This window comes from Tetrao urogallus (genome assembly GCF_951394365.1).
Source record: "Tetrao urogallus genome assembly, chromosome: 9".
Classification (NCBI taxonomy): domain Eukaryota; kingdom Metazoa; phylum Chordata; class Aves; order Galliformes; family Phasianidae; genus Tetrao; species Tetrao urogallus.
Window position 1 is genome coordinate 964,425 of NC_136822.1, and position 23,183 is coordinate 987,607.

General features: G+C 47.3%; 1 protein-coding gene across 1 annotated transcript; it reads left to right on the forward strand.

Moving 5' to 3' along the window:
• Window positions 1-2,557: 2,557 nt before the first annotated feature.
• KLHL6 (kelch like family member 6) lies at window positions 2,558-20,532 on the forward strand (the record flags this gene model as incomplete). The annotated part of the gene is made up of 7 exons (XM_079539951.1): window positions 2,558-2,817; window positions 6,697-6,862; window positions 10,369-10,818; window positions 12,991-13,228; window positions 17,030-17,232; window positions 18,137-18,350; window positions 20,231-20,532. The coding sequence occupies 7 exons, from the start codon at window positions 2,558-2,560 to the stop codon at window positions 20,530-20,532; spliced, it is 1,833 nt and encodes a 610-aa protein (XP_079396077.1).
• Window positions 20,533-23,183: the final 2,651 nt, after the last annotated feature.

Consider the following 23,183-nt stretch of genomic DNA (forward strand, 5'->3'; position numbering starts at 1 on the left):
CTTAATGAAATGCCTCTTCCCAAGGATTCCTTGCATCTTTCACTTTCCAAGACAGGAACCAGGATCCTGGGCTAGTTTGGGCAGATACACTGGTGTAATCCAGCTGCACAGTACCAAAATGCCACAGAGATGAGATGCTGCTTTCAGGAACAGACAGCTGAACACAATCTGGTGCTGGCTGCAGGTCAACATTTAAGCAAGAGGCACGATCTATTGACAACAGAGTGCGCAAAGTTAAGAAGATTGAGGGGGGTCCTAAGCAGCTTCTGCACACTTCTGGCCAAACGTACAGAACAGGGAGACATACGTAGCAGCAGTGATCTGTGATGTTAGCTCTGTAAGCTTACTGCATGAAAGAAGTGGTGAACGCGCATGAAGTAGCAGTAACCCAACCTGTTACCTCGGGCTGGAACAGAAGCAGCACAGGTCAATCCAATATGCGGAGACTAAAGACAATAAACAAACACCTCAAGAACAGACAAGCCTTCAGCTCTCACCACATCATTAGTTCATTTAGCTAGCAAGTAATTATTTAATGAAAACAGTAGCAGTGCAGCCAGAACAAGTTTCTGAAGGCCAAAAGGAAGAATGTTTTTTGGAAGCTGCTACCAAAAAGTAACAAAGTGGATTTGCCCTAGAACTGAAGAATGTGTTGCTGCTGCAGTCTCGAGACAGGGCAGCTCAGCAAGCAACTCCCTGACATTGTGCTCCCTTTGCAAAAACAACGTCCACCTCAGCGCTGCCCTGGTGCGTGTCCAAATAATGAAACTAGCTACTGCACTTGTAGATTAATCCCCAAGCAAGGGATTCTCTAAACACTAGGCAGCCCTATATAAGCAAAGAAAAAAAGACAGCAGAAGAGGTGCTTGGCAGGAAAAGAAACTGGATTTTAAGGGTTAAAAATACATCACTTGGTTGACAGCACAGAAGGAGACAGGCTGCAGATAGCAATCAGTGCTAGTACTAGCCAGCACTTGCTTAAACTACCACAGTCCTTCCTAGCGAGCAGTGACTGAGCAGCATGCAGACATGGCCACAGCTACCAGCCAACCCATTTACTGTGGGGTTTCCGTTCCCAGCACTCACAGCCAACAGTCTTCAACTTCTGCAACTTCTAATTCTTTGCTTTTAGCAATGGGAGCTGAGTGATCACTGCTGAATCTCAGCTTTCACTTAAACAGATAAAGAAAATACAAAGCTTCTCACCACCAGAGAATGGCCCGATAAGGTGAATTTCCTAAGGTCAAAAGTCATGATGATAAACAAAGAGAACCTAGCCCAAGACAGGATTAAAATATTGCCATTTCAAAACCACACCCGATATTTTTCAGAGGTCTGATTGTATTCCTGGAGCGATATTTGGTGGAGAGATTGGACTGGCTTAAAATAGAAGGTGTTCATCACCAGAAGCTAGCACAAAGGGCAGCAGGAATGCATTGACATCAGTTGGGAAGGAAAAAAGCCAAAGCTGTACACAGATTGCACAAAATAGGAAAAAAGCCCACTACACAGAGGTAGGGGAAGGTAGGAGGGAGACTTCTCTCTTTCCTTCCTCTTGATCTTCTTATCCCATACGAAACCTGACTGAGTCCAGCTCTCTCTGAAGGCTGCTTTCACCTCCCTTTTCTAAAATCAAGCTTCCCTTAACCCTGTTAGTTCATGTCAACAAACTGGGAGACAGAAGAGGAAACAAACACAGTTAAAATCCGAGGACTCACCAAACCAGGGTTCCTAGAAATCAGTGTCACAAGGGCAAGGTCTGTTGGCGCTCTCACTGCCAGGAGCTCAGCCCTCTGGGGGACTCATTCTGTACCCCCCGCATGAGAGCCTCCCAGACTTGCCAGGGCTTTTGCCCTGTTATTTCAGCAGGCTCCGTGCTGCTTGTGTGTCAGCTCGTGCTTATGGGCCGGATTCTCTGCTAGGCAAAGCCCACGGAGACCTAATTCAGCCTCTGTAGAAGTCATAGCATTGCAAAACATCCTGAGATGGAAAGAAGAGTTTTTCCACGTTTGTCATCTAGCATGTCTTGATGGACAGAAGGTTATCTAGAAAGCTTGTGAATATATGTTACTAAATTATTATTAAAAAATAACACCCCGAAGTACCAGCACGGCGATTAATAATAATGTACCTGGAAAAAGAATGTTAAAAGAATGGCCTGTTCCCCTCTGCAGCCCGGCCGGCCTGCAGTGTGCCTATCGCTGGGGCCAGCAGGTCTGGGTAACAGAGCAGGGCTGGCCAGGGGTGGGAAGCAGCCCTTCCTCTCACTTGTAATCTTCTCACACACAGAGGCATCTTAACTCCTTTCTAAACACACTGATGCTGCCTGAAATTCACCAGGAAAAAAAAAAAAAAAAGTTAAAAAAAAAAAGTCTTTGTTTGTGTTAACAGGATGAGAAAGTGCAAGGCTTCCTGTTATGTGTGTGTGACAGCTACAGATAAGCGGAGAGGAGCTCTGGACAGGAAATCCGCCCAACTTCTGCAGTGTGACTCGTCTGAGGCTTAGGAACTCTTTTAGATCGAGGCACCAACAGAATGAGACGGTGCTGGCCAGAACATGGGGGACACGCTGGAGAAGAGCTCTGAGGACGCTGAGTTCTCCTTGGACAATGAGTGCTCGACAAAAATGGGGGAGCTGGTGGAGGTCTCCAGCGGCGAAAAGATCAAGTTTGATGACACGGGGCTCTCTCTGGTGCTCCAGAATGGCCTGGAGAACCTTCGGCTTGAAAATTCCCTTACGGATGTCATCCTGTGTGTGGATAGCAGGGAATTCTCCTGTCACAGAGTGGTCCTTGCTGCAGCCAGCAATTATTTCAGGTAAGGCACGCTAAGAAACAAACCGAGGAACTCAAGTTGCGTCTTAGTCTTGAGCCATAGATCTCCAAGGAGAGTAAAGTGGGTGGTAAACTCTGCAACTTTGCGGTGAGTCTGTGACTCCTGATACTTTCAGCTCTTTTTCAAGTCAAAGCCTTAAATAAGGCAGGTGCAAAGCTGTGGATTCGCCAGAGTTCTGTTACCAGCACCCAACAAACCTGCTGGGGGCATGCAGAGAGAAGGAGAATGGGCGGCCAGCAAGTGGGAAGTGGATTTGTAACCAAGCATCCGGAGCCCCTTGTGTTATTCCTTTGGGATCCAAGCAAAGAGGAAGATTCATTTGGATCACAGGATATTTTTCTTGGGATAGGAGTGGATTTGCACAATTTGATCATTGTTCTCATTACCGTTCTGTGGTAAAAATATATATTGCATAAAATCATTGAGGAGGAAAGAGAAGGAAGTTTTCATTTCTCCTAGGGTTACTGAAAATCAACTGTAACAGGAATAACCAACTTGAAAGCAACTTGCCATTTCACTCCCATCTTGAATTTTGCATTCTTTCAGCACTACAGTGGGTAGCTGAGACCACAGGCCAGCAAGGACAAATTGTAGACACATAGAGGAACTTGGTATTGGTTTTAACACAGATTTTCCACTATCGTTTAGACAATCACATTTGCATGGCTGGGATTTTTTTCTTTCTTTTTTTACTGCTGAAGTGGTCAGATGACTGAATAGCTACAGAGGAAACATGAGAAAAAAAGAACCTGTGACCACTTGTGACATAAGTAGAAAACTAATTTTAATGGGTTTTGTAAGCTTTGCAGGCAGTGCCTGAAAGCACAGTTCTGGTTTTATTGTCTTACTGCAGAGATGTTGAATATACAGAGATGGGGATTACTCCTGCAGCTATACTACAGAGATAGTGTATGTGAAAATACGCAGCTACAAGCAGAGATGCCCAAACTCTTTGGGTTAGTTTCAGTCGAGCTTGGCAGAAAGGCAGAAACCTCAAAACTGTGGAGCGCCCACAAGTCTGAAGGAAATGGGCAGCTGGGAAGAGGAGAGGGGCTGGGAGCAGGGCCCCACCGCCTCAGCTGCCCTGAGGGAGCCAAAGCATGCACTGCTGTACTGGGCCAGACATGGAGGCACACGGAGCTGTGTCATGAGAGATGGGGAGTGTGTGAGAGCAGCAATGAGACAGAGCACGGGGTCTGGGGAGGGAAGGTGAGGTTCCTGCGAGGGAGGAAAGGAAGACATAAGTCTGCAGGGAGTTGAGCTTTGCTAGTTCTACTTATTTCATCTTGCCATCACTCACCAGGAACTACAGGGGCTGGAAGAAATTTTTCAACCACACCATTCCTGTAAGCAAATGCCATGCAATGTGAGCAACCTGGGCTACTGGGAGGTGTCCCTGCCTGTAGCAGGGGGGTGGAACTATGTGATCTTAAAGGCCCCTTCTGACACAAACCATTCCATCATTCTATGATTCTGTGATTGCAGGGCCTCCAAGGCCTTTCCTGACAACTGGAAGCACAACCAGTTCATGGCAGCTGCTGTAAGCACAGCTGAACAAAGCTATGGCTCTATGCCCTTCCTTCAGCATCTGCTTGAAAATAGATAGCCCAGCGCTTCTGACATGCCCTACACCTGTGGCCAAAGTGGAATTAATGTTCTCCCTCCTCCCACATGAAGGTACAAGAGCAGAGGTCAAGGTGGAGCAGCAGTCCCTCACTGCATTGCCTGAGGTGGTGGGAGAACAGGGAGAGGAGTGAGCCGGTATTTTCCAGAGCATCCTTGAATTCCAGCATGGTTGTTTGAAGTCAGGTTCATATTCCTGAGCACAAGCACTCCAGCGTGGGTGGGTACTTAAAAAGTGCTTCACAAACTGCATTTGTTTCATTGAGATTTCTCCCTGATTTTTGTTAACGCACCCACGTTTAGGCATCCATATTTTGGCCCTGGGCCCCTCACTTCAGAAGTGCATTTATTAAAATAAATGTTGGTTCAAAGGTTTAGTTTAGAATTACACAGGGACAGGAAACAAAGAAACAGACAACAGAATTGGTGGGCGTATCTGCAGTGCTTAGAGCCCCAGAGAAGGCCATCAGAAGCAGAGCAGAAGGACACAGCAGCCAGCTCTCCCGATGGATGCTGGCTATCCGAGTGCAGTACAACGCTCCCGCTCTGCGGGATGGAAGTGAAAGTTTGCCTCTCCTCCAGACAGGGAAGATTCAATACAAGACTGGAGCCAGCAGTGTAAGAGAGAAAAGGAACAAGAGCAGACAACACCTGCACCCTACAGCAGCCCATTTCTCACTCAGATGGAGCATTCGGCACCTATCAATTCCGCGCAACTGAAACAGCGGTTTTGTGCAAACCTCACTTCGCATCGAAATCTCAGTCCTGTGGAAAAGTGGGCACTGCTTTTTTCAGATGGCCACCTGCCTGCGTGCCCCTGGCTTACCCACAACCAACAGCATCGGCAGTGAGAGAAGCGAAGGACAATCCACCATTTGCCCGCTGAGATTAAGGAGCATTCAGAAGGCATCTCTATGCCTTTTGAATGCACTGATTTCTAGGGCAGCAGCAGCTGGAGCAGAGCAGTGCTCAAAAACCCTCTCACGAGCTGAGTAAAAGGACGAGGAGAACTTCAGATGAGCGCTATTTTCTATGACTTCTCTGCCCAATTTTCCTGCTTAAAAGTTAGGACTTTTTCCTGAAATGCAGCCTTACACACCAGGAAGCTAATATAAGCTCTCTGGCTATAAATCCTCCGCTGAGACAAGGAGCAGGCAGCAATCAGAGCAAGGAGCAGCTGATACCTTCCACCCATTTGCCAATAACTCTGCCTGCTTTGCAAGAAAACCTGTGAACATCTTTACTCCTGTGAGCTGCATCAATCTGACAGCTTTCTTGCTGTCTTTTCCAAGAAGCATTTTGACCCCTAGGCACTTCCCAGGTTGCAATGGCTTGTCAACATTTTATGTGACTAATAAAGAAGGGCTTGGTGTACACAGCAGAGAACCCCTAATGACACATTAGAGCTGCATGTTTTTCATCAGTGCAGGCATAAGTGGACTCGTGCTTCTATTCTGTTGTGCCAGACTCTGAGTGACATGAATTCTCACCTCAAACGCAGTAATCAAGGCCAGACTGATCAACCTTCTACATAAAATCAAAAGCGTTGTATGAAATACTTGTAACTGTGGTCTGAAAATGCAGACGGTGTTTGCCTTGCATCAACCACAGTGAAAGAGCATTAAAATAGCTCTTGGAGAAATTTATTTTTCATATCCAACATGAAAAACTTGACCAGCACCAAAGTTACATGTGACTGTTGCTTTTCAAATACGGTATCATCCACCAAAAGGAGAGCGTACCAGTAAGGTGAAAACACTGCATGTTTATGTTAACAGCAGCTCCACTCCCGGTTACCCAGACAATCCTCTGGCCAGTGGCACTAACTCTATAGTCCTACCAGGACTTAGCAGAGGAAAACACATTCTCTCCTGGCCCATCCTTGGTACCAGTGGGATCAAAGCCATTTTGGAACCTCAGGGCTCAGTCTAAGTAGCAGCCTGCAGCTCTGAAGCACAGAAGCACTGACTTCTCAGGGCTGCCTTCTGTTGCTACAGAGTTCCAGGTCTGCTGCAAGTCCAGCTCTGAGGTATCATTTCTAAGTGTCTTCCTTATCAGCTGAGTAAAGAGGCATGAAAACAACAAAAGCATATTACTCCTTATTACTTTGCTAGAGGGCTAATTGCATAAAATATGAGGCAATCCAAATATTTTGTTTTGAAATCTATATAACCAAATGTTTTAAGAATGTCTCATCCTGGCTGGGATGCAATAAAAGATAAACATCTTTCTTTTCAGGGCCATGTTCTGCAACGATCTGAGAGAGAAATATGAAGAGAAGATTATACTTAAAGGAGTCGACGCAGAAACCATGAATATACTTTTGGACTACACTTACACCAGCAAGATGCTCATCACAAAGCAAAATGTGCAGAAAGTTTTGGAAGCCGCCAGCCTCTTTCAGGTACAGATAGCTCAAACCCATGGGTCCAGCTACAGTCTGCTCTACCCTGGTTATAGTACTGCATACTTTGATTTTATGGGTTCCAGGGGCACTTGGCTTTGTTTGTATTTACGCTGCAGTAAAAATTGGCCGTGGCAGCCATGGGCTGGAATGCTTCTGCACTCTGTGCTGTACCAACAGGCAAACAGCAAGGCTCTGTCTCCCAGAGCTCCTGCCGGGCTGCAGGCCCTGGGCAGCATGTGACAGCCCTGCCCCACCATTGCCTGCCCAGCAGGACAGTAACTTCATCACTGCCTCCCCCCGCCTGGAGATGGAGGCTCACCGCACAGCCTGCACCTGCCTTCGCAGGAGTCCTGATTTAGTCACGACTGAGGCACTCAGACTGAGCAGCGTTACTCAGCCTTTGGTCCATCAAGTATTCACGTGTACTTTAAATCACCTGTGAGCTCTAGCAAATTGCAGGTCCTGGTACTGAGCTGCAAATCCCTAGCAAACTGCAACCAGCATAACCTGCCAAGTGCTGGTGTGTGTGTGTGTGTGTGTCCAGGGAGGAGAGGAGCACCTGACTCCCCAAGCACCACAGTTCACCATGAACTAAAGATTCCTGAACCTTAACGAACGCGTCATGTGTTGCTGTGACACCAGCCTGGTGCCTTGTGGTGGGGGCAGCTGGTGCTTGCTGTGGGGAGAGCAGGGAAGTTGCCCCTGACCACGGGGTTGCTCGGGGAAGGTGCCTGGGGCTGTGTGCAGCTTGCTGATGTTTTCAGCAGACCAGTACTGCAACAGAGAGCACTCAAAGGTTGCTCTGGGTTAATTTTCAGGGCACGTTCCTGAGATTTTTTGTTTGTTTTCTTCTGAAGCTTTTTTCCTCAGGCTTTTTTTTCCCTGAAACCATCAAGAGCATGAACTTAGGTTTTTTTCCTTTCTTTTCCCTAGTTTTCATGAAAATTCAGATTCAACTTGATTTCCATAGCTGGTGCTTTAAGGAAAACTGTCAAATGCTGCGAGAGTATTGGTAAGGTCAGGAGGGTGCCATGAGCAAGAGTAACATGCAAAAACCTAGAAAACTAGGAATGTTCTATGAGAAGCAGTGATCCCAAGCTTTGCTGCAGCTGTCTTGGACACCCTCAAGATTTATAAGGTCTGAAAGCCTCACATTATACACGGGTGAGGTTTTTGGCTGAAGATATGTTTTGTGTAAAAAAGATTTAGTAACTATGAGCATTCTGCCAGTTTGCCTCTGCTACGCATGCTGAAGAGCAAAAAGAAACATTTGAAAGAGACTAATGTTTGATTTCAATGTATTTACAGCTAAAAAGATGAATGCTTTAATTTGTCATAATATTTTTCTTGTGGCACTTTTTTCCTTTCCACTTAACGATGTGAAAAAACCAATTTCCAAACAGTACTTTTTTTTTTTTTTCATCCAACCAGCAACAATTTTTGGCAGCACCACTCTCCAACCTCTCCGATTTGACTGAGGACCAGAAAGTAAATAATTTGCAGAGCGTGGCTTGGGTCAAAGCTGGGACAAGCAGGGACTCGCAGTGGGGGAAAAAGGCTTTATTATATTCAGAGAGAAGGCCGAGTGGGGGCTGAGCAAGCAAACAGGGTGCCAGTAGGAGCATGAATTTGAAGGGGTATGAGAAGGACCCAACTACTGGGGAGGATGTTCACAGGGAGCAGAACATTCAAAATGCCCAGGGCGGCATGAGGAGGGATCCTCACAGAAAGGAAAGACTGCCTGAAGGACAACGGGAGCAGGGGAACCAGAGACTTGTGGCGTCTTCCTCCCGTCTCACCTGCCCTTGTGGGGCTGACGGCGGCGTGTCCAGCAACGTCTGGGGAGTTTGAGGGAGTTTTGCCCGTAGCCGAAGGCAGCGGTGGGAGCCAGGCAGCAGGGTGAGGAGCAGCGGAGCGGGGAAGTGCTGGTGTGCCGAGCTGCGGGCGGCCGCTCTGTGGCTCAGCCTTGCAGCCCTGCTTCTCACACCCACGCCTCGCGGTTCCGCATTCGGCTGCGCAGGGGCAGCCCGGCACCGCACGGCCGTTACACCGCCAGCGCTGCAGTGGGCTTCTTCTGAGCAAGTGTGCGTGCAGCTGTGGAGAGCGCTGCGCCGGGCTCAGCGTTCAGGCTGCGAATGGCTACGTGCGTGACCATGGCATATCCCACCTGGTACTTCAGTGCCACCAACTTCGATAGGGCTAATATGTAACTGCCCCGGGCGCTGCTGGTGCTGGCAAAGTCCTTTCAGGCCCTCAGGAGATGCGCAGCGTGGTCGCAGTGTGAGCCTTGAGGCAGCGTGGCCCCGCAGCAAGCTGCTGGCAGATTGATGTCACAGGCTGTGCATCCTGAGGCCACGTGTAGCTTGGTGCACCAGGCTGTTGCGTTGCTCTAAACTCCTGACCGCATCTCAATGTAAAACAGGAACCAGGTAGTTTGTACCCAGCGCCTGCGATCTGCTATACATTCTAAAAGCGTCAGCACAAAACCAAAGTATCTAAAAGATCCTGTTGTAACTAATGAGACAAATCTAAATACTATCATGTTAAAAAATGTCTTCTATTTGTTTCAATTCCTCTTTGCCCCTAAATTACTGGTATGCAGCTTTCCGCTCTGGGACAGAACAAGTTAAAATGAGCTGCTTGCTGCATTGACTGGAAGAAGGACCCAAAAGGCATGGACAAAAATGCACAGCATCAGTTCTGGCCCATCTTTCAGTATGTCAGTACTGCATCACTCAGCGACAACTGATACAAAGCACCTACGTCCTACTACATCTCAAATCACAGACGAGAAGAAAAGCCCAGCACAAAGTATTGTAACCTATCATTTGTGTTCAAGAAATGGGACATGGTTTAGTGGGGAAATATTAATGATAGGTGGATGGTTGGACTGAATGATCTTAGAGGTCTTTTCCAACCTTGGCGGTTGGTGATTCTATGATCTCTTCTCGAGTAATCACCAGCAACCCAGCTCACATTGTAGCTCATGCAGATGCCCCGCAGATACCTGTGGTCCAGGATCTGGGACCAGAGATATCTGTGGTCCAGGAACAGGTTGAGGGAGATTGACGGGGCTGTTGGGCAAAGGAGATTAATGGCAGTAGTTGTGATGTCCTACTAACATAAACATGAGAAATTCTTTGATGAAGATTGTGTGCAAAAGGCACATGTTTTGTGAAGGAAAACAAAGGTCACTAAGACCTCCAAAGATCTCCTGCACAGCACACAGTAGAAAGACAGCCTTCACTGTTCAGCATGTACAGCTGGTCCTTCTCTTCCTGCCACATCTCCAGAACAGGATGGCATAGCTGTGCATGCAGGCAGGGCAGAACTTCAGTCCTCGCCTTCCAGATCACAACATTCTGGGAGATGCCTGTCCTCATGTGATTGATTTCTTGTCTCTCCCAGCTCCTGGCTCACTAGGGCCGACCCCGAGCTTATAAGCTCTCCTGTCATACAAAGAACCACTCTGTGATATGCATGGCTTTTTTTTCTGCCCACAGTTCCTGCGCATGGTAGACGCTTGTGCCAGTTTTCTCACCGAAGCCCTTCAGCCAGACAACTGCGTTGGCATCCTGAGGCTGGCTGATGCCCACTCCCTGCACAGCCTGAAGCAACAGGTGCAAAACTACATTATCCAGAACTTCACCCAGGTCCTGAGCTACGAGGAGTTCCTGGAGCTCCCGGCTGATGTTCTCTGCAGCACGCTGAAGAGCGATGATCTCTACGTCACGGAGGAAGCCCAGGTGTTTGAAACCGTCATGAACTGGGTCCGTTACAAGGAGTCGGAAAGGTTTCCTCTCTTGCCAAGCGTGCTGGAGAACGTCCGTCTGCCCCTGTTGGACCCTTGGTATTTTGTAGAGACTGTTGAAGCCGATCAGCTCATTAGACAGTGCCCGGATGTCTTTCCTTTGCTCCAGGAAGCAAGAATGTACCATCTGTCAGGCAACGAGGTGAGTAAAAATGGAAGCTTTTCTCTCCTCCTTAACACCTCTGCTCAAAAATCCCACAGGGAAGGAGCACTGCCTTGAGGCAAAAAAAGAGGTATTCACACAGAGGTGTCGCTAATTAGTGTCAAGGTTGGCTTCACCAGTTATCCTGCTGATTTAGAAAGCAGGGAAGCTTTTAGTAGAGTGTTTTAAAATCAAAGCTCCCAGCTTCCTGTTTATGAACGTGTGGGCTCAAGCCCTCATACACAGACCTGAGCAGCTAAACAAAGACCTTGGATGACTTCCCCAGTAAAAAGGCAAAGCAAATTGCATTACTCCCCACACCTCATGGTCTTCGGTAGTATTTCAAGCCCAAGCAAGGACAAATAATTTCTACACTAAACTCTATCACAGTCTGTGGAGAAATATCTTTCAGAAAGAGCTTCCAGGGAAGAAGATGACCTCTCCCCAGATGTGCCTATCCTCCTCATCTTCTGGGTCTCTGTACCCAAAAAGAAAGGCTCATCTGGGCACCTGGTCAGGGCCTGTCCTGCCTGCTTGAGTCAGGCTGCAGTGGATCTCCAGTTCCTCACCTGGAAAATTAGCTATCAGTCACATCTCCCGACCCTACATGTGGGTGAGAGGGGAGAGCAGCTGGAGGTCAGATTTCCTAACAGGAGCAAAGGTGCAGGAGTGCGTGAGGACAGGTAGGTGCCTCCAGGGTCAGGGAGGCAGGGGAAGGTGGGAGGCCTCAGGAACGTGCTGAGGATCCATAGCTGACCGTGGATGTGAGTCACTGGAGGGGAGGACGATCAGCTCTGTGCTGGTGGCTGGGTGGGTCAGGTCCCGGCCACCTGGGGCAGCGGCAGCCACTCTGGTGGAGCTTCACAAGGAAGGCTTGCCCCACAGCCTGCAGGCTGGCCTCATTCCCCAGGTTGGTGCGGGACGAATGAAGGGAGTGTTGCTCAGGGCTGTACACTCATTGCACTCGCCTTCAAAAGGCAGCCGTCAGAGGCGGCCCTGACAGAAGAGACAGACAAAAACAGAGTCTGAAAGCCAGCAAGTTCTGCGACCAGATGATGAAAAAAACCTTACCTAATGATTTGTTAAACATAGGGAAAATAAAAAACATGGCATCTGCGTAAACAATCTTTTAAAATAGAAATAAACTACGTCAGTTTATAGAAGCATATTAAAAATAGTTTAAAACTGTAAGCAGGCTGCCTGCTGCCATAGCATTTAACCTGGAGAGAAGCCATTCTGCTTCTTTGGACAAGTAGGGTTACTGCAGGGGGTGCAGAGCTCTCCCAGCACACTTTGAGAGTCCACAAATTGGCAGATGTCCTGGGACAGCAGAAGCAGAGAAACAACTTCATGCATTCCTGTTACCATCTAGACCACATTTCTTATATGATGAATAATTGAAGGAAATAAAGGTTATTTCTTCTGTCCTTCAGCACAGAGCTGGGTCACAGTAATGCACTCATTTGCACTTGCCTGCAAGTATTCCCTTTCAAGCAGGGCAGAAACTTCCAAGCACCCCCTGCATTCTTTGCTCCTGGTGAACCTCTACCTAGGAAGTGACTTTATCCAGTGTCCTCGGTTGATGCAATGAGCCAACAGGCAGTAAATCAGAGCTAACTACATTTCAGAGTCTCATACTGGCTTTAAGTATTCTAGCTTTGGCTTTCAGTTAAAGCTTACAAACAAAGAAACAAATAAAAGGAAACCACAATAGAGGATTGTTATTGTTTTGACACTTCAACATAAGTCTTCAGGACAAATAATATCTGCTAGCACTAATTACAGTCTTGCTCTCTCCAGGCTCCCCAAGGCAGGCATAAACCCCGTGGCCCTTCCACCTTACTCTCCCTCTGCTAGCCCCAGCAAAACATGTGCTCTTCAGCTGCCCACACACAACCAGCCTCATCACTGTGCCCTCCTTTTGATGGCTCTTGGTGCCAGCCTGGGAGCTCCTAGGGAGGCTGGGATCCAAAAGGATCCACACAACCTCTACTGCAATGCTTCCAGGCTGCTTTCTAGGCTTCTAACTTATAGAGCATGTGATAATTGTTTCAGCAGATCGTAACTCAGCTGTGATTTGCAAGATACATAATCAAAAAATAGGTCGCCAGACCTTTCTGTAATTGTAGGTGTCAGTGCCCTGCATACTCACTCTGTCTTGCTTGCATTTAGATTATTACAGAGAGAACCAAGCCCAGGATGCACGAGTTCCAGTCTGAGGTGTTTATGATCATAGGGGGCTGTACTAAAGATGAGAAATTTGTAGCAGAAGTGACTTGCCTGGATCCGCTGAGGCGAAGCCGCCTGGAAGTAGCAAAATTACCAATCACAGAGCAGGAGACGGAGAATGAGAATAAAAAATGGGTGGAGTTTGCATGCATTACGCTAAAAAATGAAGTCTACATATCGGGTAAGGAACAAGATATGGGGAATGGCTGAGGGGCACAAATGGTTCTCATGATTAGCTTCAGCTTTCGTTGAGAGCACGCTCATAGCTGCTTCCTAAGAACTGAGCACTGCGGGCATTCCCAATGCTTTGGCTTTTGGTGGGCTCCAGAGAAGTGCTGGACACGTGAGGACACTGCCTGGCCCTGGCAGGAGTTTAGGCACAAGTTTCTCTTCAAACAACGTTGTTCTGTATGCATGGCTTCTTGTGTGCAACACTATAATCACAGAAAGGCCTCTGAGCACTGTTTAGCAAACATAAAATGAAGAATACTTGTTCCAGCATCTTCTTCATTCAATCATAGAATCACAGGATCCTTTGAGCTGGAAGGGACCTTTAAAGGCCACGTAGTTCAACTGCCCTGCACTGCACAGGGACACCACAGCTGGATCAGGTTGCCCAGCCTGGCCTTGAAAGTCTCCATGGATGGAGCATCCATCACATCTCTGGGCAGCCTGTGCTGGTGCCTCACTCCCGCACTGTAAAAGAATTTTCCTTATATCTAACCTAAATCTCTTTAAGCTTGAAGCCATTTTCCCTTGTTCTATCATCACAGACCCCACTGAAGACTCTGTCCCCTTCTTTCCTGTCGCTCCCCTTTAGATACTGACAGGCTGCCCTCAGCTCTCCCCCTGCCTTCTCTTCTCCATCTGCACAGCCCCAGCTCTCTCAGCCTGTCCTGGAGGAGAGCTGTTCCATCCCTGGCATCATTTCTGTGGCCCTCCTCTGGCTGTGCTCCAACAGCTCCATGTCTCTCCTGTGCTGAGGACTCCACATCTGGACGCGGTGCTCCAGGTGAGGCCTCACAGCATGGAGCAGAGGGGCAGGACCACCTCCTTGACCTGCTGGCCATGCTTCTTATGGTGCAGCCCAGGATACGGTTGGCTTTCTGAGCTGCGAGGGCATTTATATGGACTTATAATTTGTCTACTTGCAGCTCTGCCTGCATAAGTAATAAACTGCCAGAGTTTGACTAACACAGCAAGAATCACTCAACAACCTGCAGGGAAGTGTCACCACTGTTTGGCTGCTACCTGAAATCTGCACTTTCAGGAGCCCTGCAACAGCACATCAGACAGGACTCTGCAAATGCCCATCTGTCAAAGGCACTGTAACCATCAGAGCCAGAGAAAACTTAGTGGTCCAGACACACAACGTGTATCCAGACAAACATGTCCTGAACATAACATCTGCAGGTTTCCTGAGAGCTTCAGCAGGTATATTTACCTGCCCACACAAATACAATTGAGCTCCATGTAGAAGGTGAATCTTGGAGCTGCAGAGATTTCACCTTGACAATTAGGAGCTTTAAACTCAAGCTTGCTAGTGTTACAGTCCAACAGCTGGCATTGCTGTTCTGTCCAAAACAAATCTGATGGCCTCCTTCCACTTTAAAGAAGAAAAGAGACAGCAAAATAAGACAGTAATTACTATTATCTTATGACCATGATACAGAACAGTGCCTCCATGGGTAGGAAGAATTTCCTGCAATATCATCCACCAGATTCTACTCTTACTGAAAACAGGAGAGTAGAAATCATGTGAGAAAAGGGAAGGGGGTGTATAATTTGTCTTCATTCAAATGTCTTCCATTGCATTTTCCTTTTTGGGAATTCAGATTTTTATTACTTTATTTCAATTTAAAGTTTATTAAATCTTTATCCAGATATCAGAGTTAGATTCTTCTCACACCTTCACACCCTTGAGTGGACAGGGTCTCTTTTCGTTTGCTTTTAATCTCTTATTCTTTCCTCTTTCTCAAGGTCATAAGCCTCATTTCTCTGTCCTTCTCCTGTCATATTTTCTGATGCCTCTTCTCTACCTTTCCTTTCTGATCTATCCAGGCTGCCTCCATGCCAGGCCCTATGGTAGTATCAGCTGGCTTTCCTCTTGCTGCAGAGCTCCTCTCTCTTCCTCCCCTGCATCATTGAACACCTTTGACTCCTACCTCCATTCCCTCTGATCTTTCTTCTCTCTGCTTTTCACTCTTGCCACCCAAATAAAGGGCTGAATGGTCCACAGACATTAGTAGTTTGCTTCCAGCTAATCCAAATGTTTCATGGTTCATTCCCTAATAAACACCTGGTCTGCCCTTTAACTCTATTTTTTTACTTGTAGCTCCTGTGACTTTCTAGTTCTTTTCAACATTGGCCTGCATCTTTCCTGACTTGTCTCCCACACCACATGCCCATTTCTCTCAGCAACTTGCTATAGTTTGGAATCTCCTCTGCTCTGTTAACTTCTGAACAACAGGAAAGCCCTTTGTACCACATTGATTCCAGATCACTATTTCCCCAAACAGCAGAATTGCTTTGACTGGATAAATACAAATACTTCAAGTGCAACTAAAAATGCCACCATTATGGTTCATCATTCTGCTGCTTTTACTAATGCATTTCTGATTTTTCCTGAAATTAGAAAGAACTGTGGTCTAGAGAAAGAACAGAAACGAAACAGCCCTCCAGTTCTCTCAGAACTCTCTCCCCACCCCATGATGTGTGGGCCCAGCTCCTAGCTGAGCTCTCAGCCTGCAGTGGGAGGCACAAAGCCTGGGCATGGGGACTGCAAGGGAGAGCGAGGGGAAAACACCTGCGGCCTCTCAGCCCCACTGCAGCCCTGAAGGCTGTGTTCAGGTCCTTCTGCCACTTCAGCCATTTCAGTGCAAATAAAATTCAACACACACATATGAAAAGCACTTAGACAAAAGCATTACAAACAGCTCTTTCTAGCATGCTAATTATCTCCTATTCAATCTGCTATTTGGCCCAGAGATGAGCTCCATCAATTTGCAGTGATCTGGCTGTGGTACAGAATACCAACAAGGGCAGATACTTTCTCAATGGAATATGAATTCCCTTTTCAGTACATGCACCAGCAAAGCCAATGTTTAATCAGGTTGCAGATGACAAGCAGTTGGCCACTCCGTCTGTGCAGAGGGTTTCAGGCTTAGCTACGTCCATTCGTATTCCATCTCCACCATGAATGACATGCAAACAAAAGTACTGGCTAAAACATTACCCTTTGCTTTAGAACAAGGAAAGATTTTCTTGCAAGTCAGCTCTGGAATGAGTTTACAGGGACCAGTTCTGACCTTCAGTGTCTAAGTGTGAAGCAAACTCAAATCAGTAGAGAAAGAAACTGGAAAGACTTATAAAAATGAGATTCTGGACAGGCAGCTCCAGGACTGAGTAGCAGCACTTGCAACGTGCCAGTCAGGACTGCTGTCAGCTAGGAGCTCCCAGTCAGCTCTTTTTATACCTCATGCAGCACCAGCCTGGCTGGCTCCATCTGCCCTGTGCAGAGGCAGATTCCAGAGCAGACCTGCTTTCCAGGCACTGGTCCCACTGGCTGCTCACCCTCCCATCTTACTTAAGGCATGTCTGTCTGTTGACTGCCAGCATTCTGCAAAGCCTGCTCAGAGGTCTGCCTTGTACTGCTGTGCTCTGTGTGCACACTCACTCAGTGAATGTGCTGAAGTGGCAAAAAAAAGGCTGTGGTTTGATGTGAGAAACAGTGATCTACATTTACTGAATGTTTGCTGCAGAAATTGTTCAATATTTCCTTCACTAGCAAGTAAACTAAATGCTGAAATATTCTTCTTGTTTAATGGGGCCAGGCCACTATTACAGGTAAACTGAAGGAGCTGACAATAAGCAGTGGTTTCTTCTGTATTGTGAGCAAGCCCAGTCACAAGTTAGATATATTGGAAATTTTGTAGAACTACAGGCTATGGTGTCATACTTACTCATGTCATGTACACTGCAGGTGGCAAAGAAACGCAGCACGATGTCTGGAAATACAATGCCTCCATCAACAAGTGGATACAAATCGAGTACCTGAACATCGGGCGATGGAGGCACAAAATGGCCGTGCTGGGTGGCAAAGTGTACGTCATCGGGGGCTTTGATGGCATGCAGAGAATCAACAGCATGGAGGCATACGACCCCTTTCACAACTGCTGGTCAGAGGTGAGACCCTGCATCGTTTTACTTGGCACATTTGAGTAAGAAAATATTATGACGTTAAATCACAAAAATGGAGAAGACAGGATCTCATACAGTTCTTTTTAAGTAAGTACTTCTGGTCTGTGAGCAGCCCAGGTATTTTCTCTCTCTAAATGCATGTCCTGCAGAAACTGGAAGACATAGGATTGTCAGCCAAATTATGCGAGACACCTGACGCCTGACTTTCCTTTGTTGGCTTTTAGAGCCAGTAGTCCGTAAAGTGCCAAGTAAGAGCATATGTGAACCAGAGCATGGGCTGAAAACTGCTGCTCTGATATGTACAACAAAATGTGTACACCAACATGTACACCGTATTTGCAGTGGGTTGCACAGTTAGGGTAGAAGAACAGATTTCAAGGTAAACAGGATGGAAAAAAGCAGTTCTGCTAACTGCTTCAAATGCTGAGAGTATTAGACAGTATTAGTCCATGAAATTAATGAGATTAGGCACCACAATGGCAGATAGAAACCTCAGTTTTCAGATGACACAGAACATTGCAGAGGAATCTAACAATCATGGCTACGAGTAGAAGGATCACTATGAATGAGTTTCCTGCGCTTTATTTTTCAACACACATAAACATGTAAAAGAGATCAGAGCCATGTCTGACATTTCCTAGCTTTTGAATTGCCAACAATGTAATTTTAATTCCAGCTTTTGAACACGGCATCTTTTTATTAAGGGGTTTACAGTCTTGAAGGAAAAAAAAAAAGAAACACTTCTCTCTTGTCCTTGGACATGTACCATGCTCTGTATCCCACTGATGGCCTCAGAAGCGATGTCTGACATAAAATAGAGCAGACTCCCACCCTGCGGGTACCAGCCTGACTGCCTGAAATCAGAATGCTTACCGAGGATGTTTTACAGGCCGCTCCCTTGATGGTGAATGTCAGCTCCTTTGCAGCAGCGAGCTACAGGAAGAAGCTCTATGTGATTGGAGGAGGGCCCAATGGGAAGCTGGCGACAGACAAGACACAGTGCTACGACCCTGCAGCCAACACGTGGAGCCTGAGGGCTCCCATGCCAGTTGAAGCCAAATGTATCAATGCTGCAAGTTTCCGTGATCACATTTATGTTGTGGGTAGGTGAAGCACTAATGTTCCTTCTTGTCCAGACACACCAGGGCTTGTTTCTCCCTGTTAGCTTTACCACAAACTCTGTGGAATATAATTAAACACTCAGATAACTCTTTCCACTAAGCCTGCGAGGATGGGAATCCATACACTTAGCAGGAGTGGTGATAAGTCACAAAGTCAGCCTCCTTCTTACAGGTATCTTGGAAGGCTTAAAGAAAACTTAAAGATACCCAAAAGTGGGTGCGCAGTGGCAAAGGCATGAACTTGTGGGCTACCTCACATTCTCCTCTGCTCCCCAGTGTTATGCAGTCACTGCATGCAGGATTTATGCAGGGAAATGGGCAGAGCCATTGCTATCCAAAGACATCGTGCCTGGGGCTGATTCTGTCAGCTACTAGAACAAAAGGCAAAGAGAGAACAGGAGTTTACTGGTGGCAAGCTGAACTGTGGAGCAGGGAGTCTGTGTACATCTCCAGCTGGTACTGTCTGACTTAGGGGCAAGATGTTACAACTCTTGATCTAGTTTGGCATGATGCTCCTGATAAAGTCATGCAGTCTTTCAGACAAGAACATCCACCTGTAAGACTACTGTGTTCTTATGTGAGAAACAAATGTAGTTACATTTGGATTGAATCTGAGCTTTGAAAGATAAAAAAAAAGCCTCTGGTTATGGCGTCTAAAGAAATGAAATTACACAGGCTGATGAGTTATCCGCAGCCAAATGAGTCACTCTCACTGACAGTGTATGATTTAGGCTGCTGTGATTGTCTGTGTCACCTTACAGTAGCTTGACTGTCCCTTAAGCACTGGACAAGCGTTATTAAAAGCAACTTTTAGTACAACTACCACAGATAAGAGCTCACTTTGGGCACAGGTAGAATCCCAGGCTATGCAGCAACTCATCAAGAAAATCAAGGTTTCAAGATTTCCTTGGCCCTACTTGATTGATACAGATGCTGTAGAAAACACATTCAGTCCCTGCAGATCTCAGACAGAATCATAGAATCATAGAATGGCTTGGGTTGGAAGGGACCTCAGGGATCATCAAGCTTCATCCCTCTGCCACAGGCAGGACCTCCAACCTCCATACACAGTACTAGACCAGGCTGCCCAGGCTCCATCCAACCTGGCCTTGAACACCTATAGGGATGGGGCAGCCTCTCTGGGCAGCCTGTTCCATCACCTCACCACCCTCATAGTAAAGAACCACTTAGCTGTTAGTACTCTCAGGAGGAAATACATTTCCAGAGCCTTTCTTGGGTACTGAGGCATTGACCATTTTTCACATGAAAAGGACCTTGCAAAACTAGACAAGGTGCACAGTTTCAAGAATGACTGCAGATTTGGGGAACATGGAAAAAATGAAGGTCATTCTGCTTAGCTTACCCATAAGAAGATTAAAAGTTCAGTTTACAAACTCTTAAAGAAGAACAGGGCTTTTGAAAACAGCTACATTCAGGCAGAGGGTGCTTTAATGGCAAGGTGCGAACCGCAGTTAGAGAAGTTAGTGCAGAACTCACGTGCCCACTTCTATTTGTGACAGCTTAGCACATATAGATCGGCTTTCGTGGGCTGAGCTTTTGAACAAACTGTGTTTTCCTAAACTTGTGTCTTCTGCTGAAGCAGCAGGTATGAGCAAGGTCCATCCCTGGGTGCACTGTGCTATGCTGCGTGACCACAGCGGCCTGTTCTGGCCTTAAATTCCCTGTGAACAATAAGAGACTTTCTGTGGCTCTGGCTTTCAAAACAATAAGCATCCCGTGACCTTGGGTTTTTTTTGGCTTTGGGTCATAAATCATTCTTACGGAAGCCATCAAGGAGCCTTGCTGAAGCAGGTTGTTCTGTTAGAAGCTTTGTTGAAGGCTGATCTCCACTTCCTCTGCAGGTGGGGCGATGAAAGCTCTCTACTCGTACAGCCCCCAGGAAGATACGTGGTGCCTCGTGACTCAGTTCACCCACGAGAGGGCCAGCTGTGGGATCTCTCCTTGCAACAACAAGCTGTTCATCACCGGCGGCCGAGATGAAAAGAACGAAGTGATTGCGACAGTGCTGTGCTGGGACCCTGAGACCCAGAAGCTGACAGAAGAGTGTGTCCTGCCGCGGGGAGTGTCTCACCACGGGAGCGTTACCCTCAGGAAGTCCTACACACACATCCGCAGGATTGTGCCTGGGGCGGTTTCTGTCTGACTGCAGGAAACTGCACAGGAACTCCATACCTCAGTGCCCCGTGGCACAGTCTGCAGGGACGCTGTGCAGGTAGCGACGGACGGCGGTGCTGCTGCTAGCGTCACCTGGGGAGTATCTGTATATATGCTCAGCCCTTGTGTTTTCTCTGTACAGCACGTCCTTAAATTATCTTAATTCCTCCCCTCCAGTCAAAGAAGGCACCAGCTGTAGTTTTCTCCTGCTGAGACTGTAGCTCAGGTCAGACAAAGACATGTGATAGGTAGGTGGGAAACTCAGCTCCCTGCTGGATCTGCCTGAAGTGGCTCAGCCTTTCCTGAAGTGTGTTCAGCTATTTATTGTGATCAGTTGGACTTGCAGCACCTACTAGTGAAAAAGAGAAGATACTTTTGGAATTAAAGCTTTTTTTTTTTTTTTTTTTTTTTTTTTTTTTTATAACTTTGGTGAAATATAATGTTGTTTCCTCCAAAGCTGTGCTTTTTCTCAGTGATCAAGACATTAGCTTAAGTTAAAACCGGTTTGTTTGTTTGCTTGCTTGAAGACGCTTTGTTAGATTTTCAGCTCTGTGTGATGAAAAAATTCCATCTCAATTTGCAAGTTTTGCTGTCAGTCCCAACGAAAAGACCGGCTGCAAATATAAATGAACTCTAATCTTGTTCCACTGAACATTCACTGTGGTTGTTTTCTAATAAAGCAGACCAAAAGTTGGCTTCCCTTCTGTTCTATTCCGAGCTGGCTGCCGCTGTGTCCGCGGGGCTCTCCTCCCTGCTGCTGCACATAAGCGTGTCCTGATCTGCCCTAGCCCCGCTCCGTCCCCGCTGGATGGCAGTGCTCCACCAGGCTTTTTCTATTGGATTTGGGCTTCCTGGAACGCCAGCGGACAGAACAGCCTGCTGGAAAGAAAAACAGTTCTCGGTACTACAGCCGGCCTGATCCCCGGGACCGTCACATGCTGTACCAAAAGGGGCAAATGTGCAACATGCCAGCAGGGCTGGAGGCTCAAGTCTCGGCATCTGGGTCAGTTGTAGAGAAGGGAAAATAAACATGGAAGAGGTCATGCCTGGGACACTCTGGGAAACTCTTGGCCAAAGGCTGGGAACATATTCTAGTCCCTCCTCCCCTGCCCAGCTGCTGGAAAGAGCAACTCACCATTAAATCAAAAACAGAAAACACTGCACAAAACAAATCTGTGCAAGCAGAGAGTGCTGACTCCCTCCGGCCTCTCTCCTTCTCTCTGCTGTCTCTCCTTTTGCCTGGTACAATACTAAAAACAGAACCTCTCATATTAGTGTGAGACAAAAGTAGGGGTTTTCTGCACCCCAGGTGCAGAGCTCTCAGGCTGTGCAGGGACCCAGAGCTGCACAGGGCTGCACTGTGTGACAGCTGTGGCAGTGGGTGTCCCCAGAAGTCCCCCAGTGTCCTTGCCCACAAAGCCTGATAGAAATCCTGCCTCAGTGTACCCCATGCCTCCAAGATCACTTCTGTAATCCTAGCTCAGACTAACATTTTTGTGTTCTAATTCTTCCTACAGGCCTTCCATCTGCAGCTCTGCTGTCCTTGATCCTCTTCCCTCATGCCCTTCACTCTGCAGGGGCTGCACTTCTCATGATTCCACTGTTCCAGGCTGTCCCATCCAGCTCTGCCTCCCAGAAACATGAGGAAATGTCCCTTACATAAATGTCCCTTACATAAACCACTGCAGTGTGTTTTCACGAGGTGGACCAGTCTGGCCTGCCCAGACTTACTGATTTTCACCCTGCAACACCAGCAGCAAGGCATGTATTTTTTTGCTTGAGAAGAATCACTTCAGAATGCACGATCTGTTGCTCTCCTTAGCAGAGACAGAGCCGAGCCCCTGGTGTCATTTACATGGCTGCAGGCACCCTTGATGCCCAGCACCAGGCCTCCTCCTCCTGCAGTGCACCAGGCTCTGCTGGAAGCTCTGATGCCTTCGTAGCAGCTCAGAGTTGTGGTTTTTTGTCCTTCAGATTTGTTCCTTCCATGCAGATTGCACCTCTCTCATGTCGCAATCCAAAGGACTACTGGAAAAACAAAAGCATTCAGCACCAGTGGTTTCACGAAGATGCCAAAATCACAAGGTTTGTGGAAAAACTGCCAGGGCTGCAGTGCTGTGCCCCCAGAGACAGGGCAGAGCTGCACGCAGCAGAGCCCTTGTTTCAAGCAACCCTGCAATTTCCTTTTCCTGTCACTGTCTTTCCCCCACTATCACACATACCTACCTCCCAGGGGAATGATCACACATGAATCACAGATGGACCTTTCCACCAGTACTGCCCAGCTCCCAGCTTCCATCTCTCAGCTCCCATCTCCCAGCTCAGCTTGTGGGCTGTGAACCCAGCTGGGAGAGGGATGGCAGTGGTGAGCTTAGTGATGACATCAGCATGAGAAAAGCAGAGAAAAATGAACTGAGGATACATCTGGGGTACGCCTTAGAGTCCAGCATACACCTTGAGGTGCAGCACTTGTGCTACTGCAATTTGTTCAGGGGTTACTGCTCCCAGCTGCCAAATCACATGTTAGAGTCGACTGCTCTCCGTTTCATTTAATGTGCTGGGCAGACAGACTGACATCCAAGAAGTTCACTTTGATGACCTCAGGGAGGTCAACGGCAGGGCCGTGGTAAATAGCCTCCA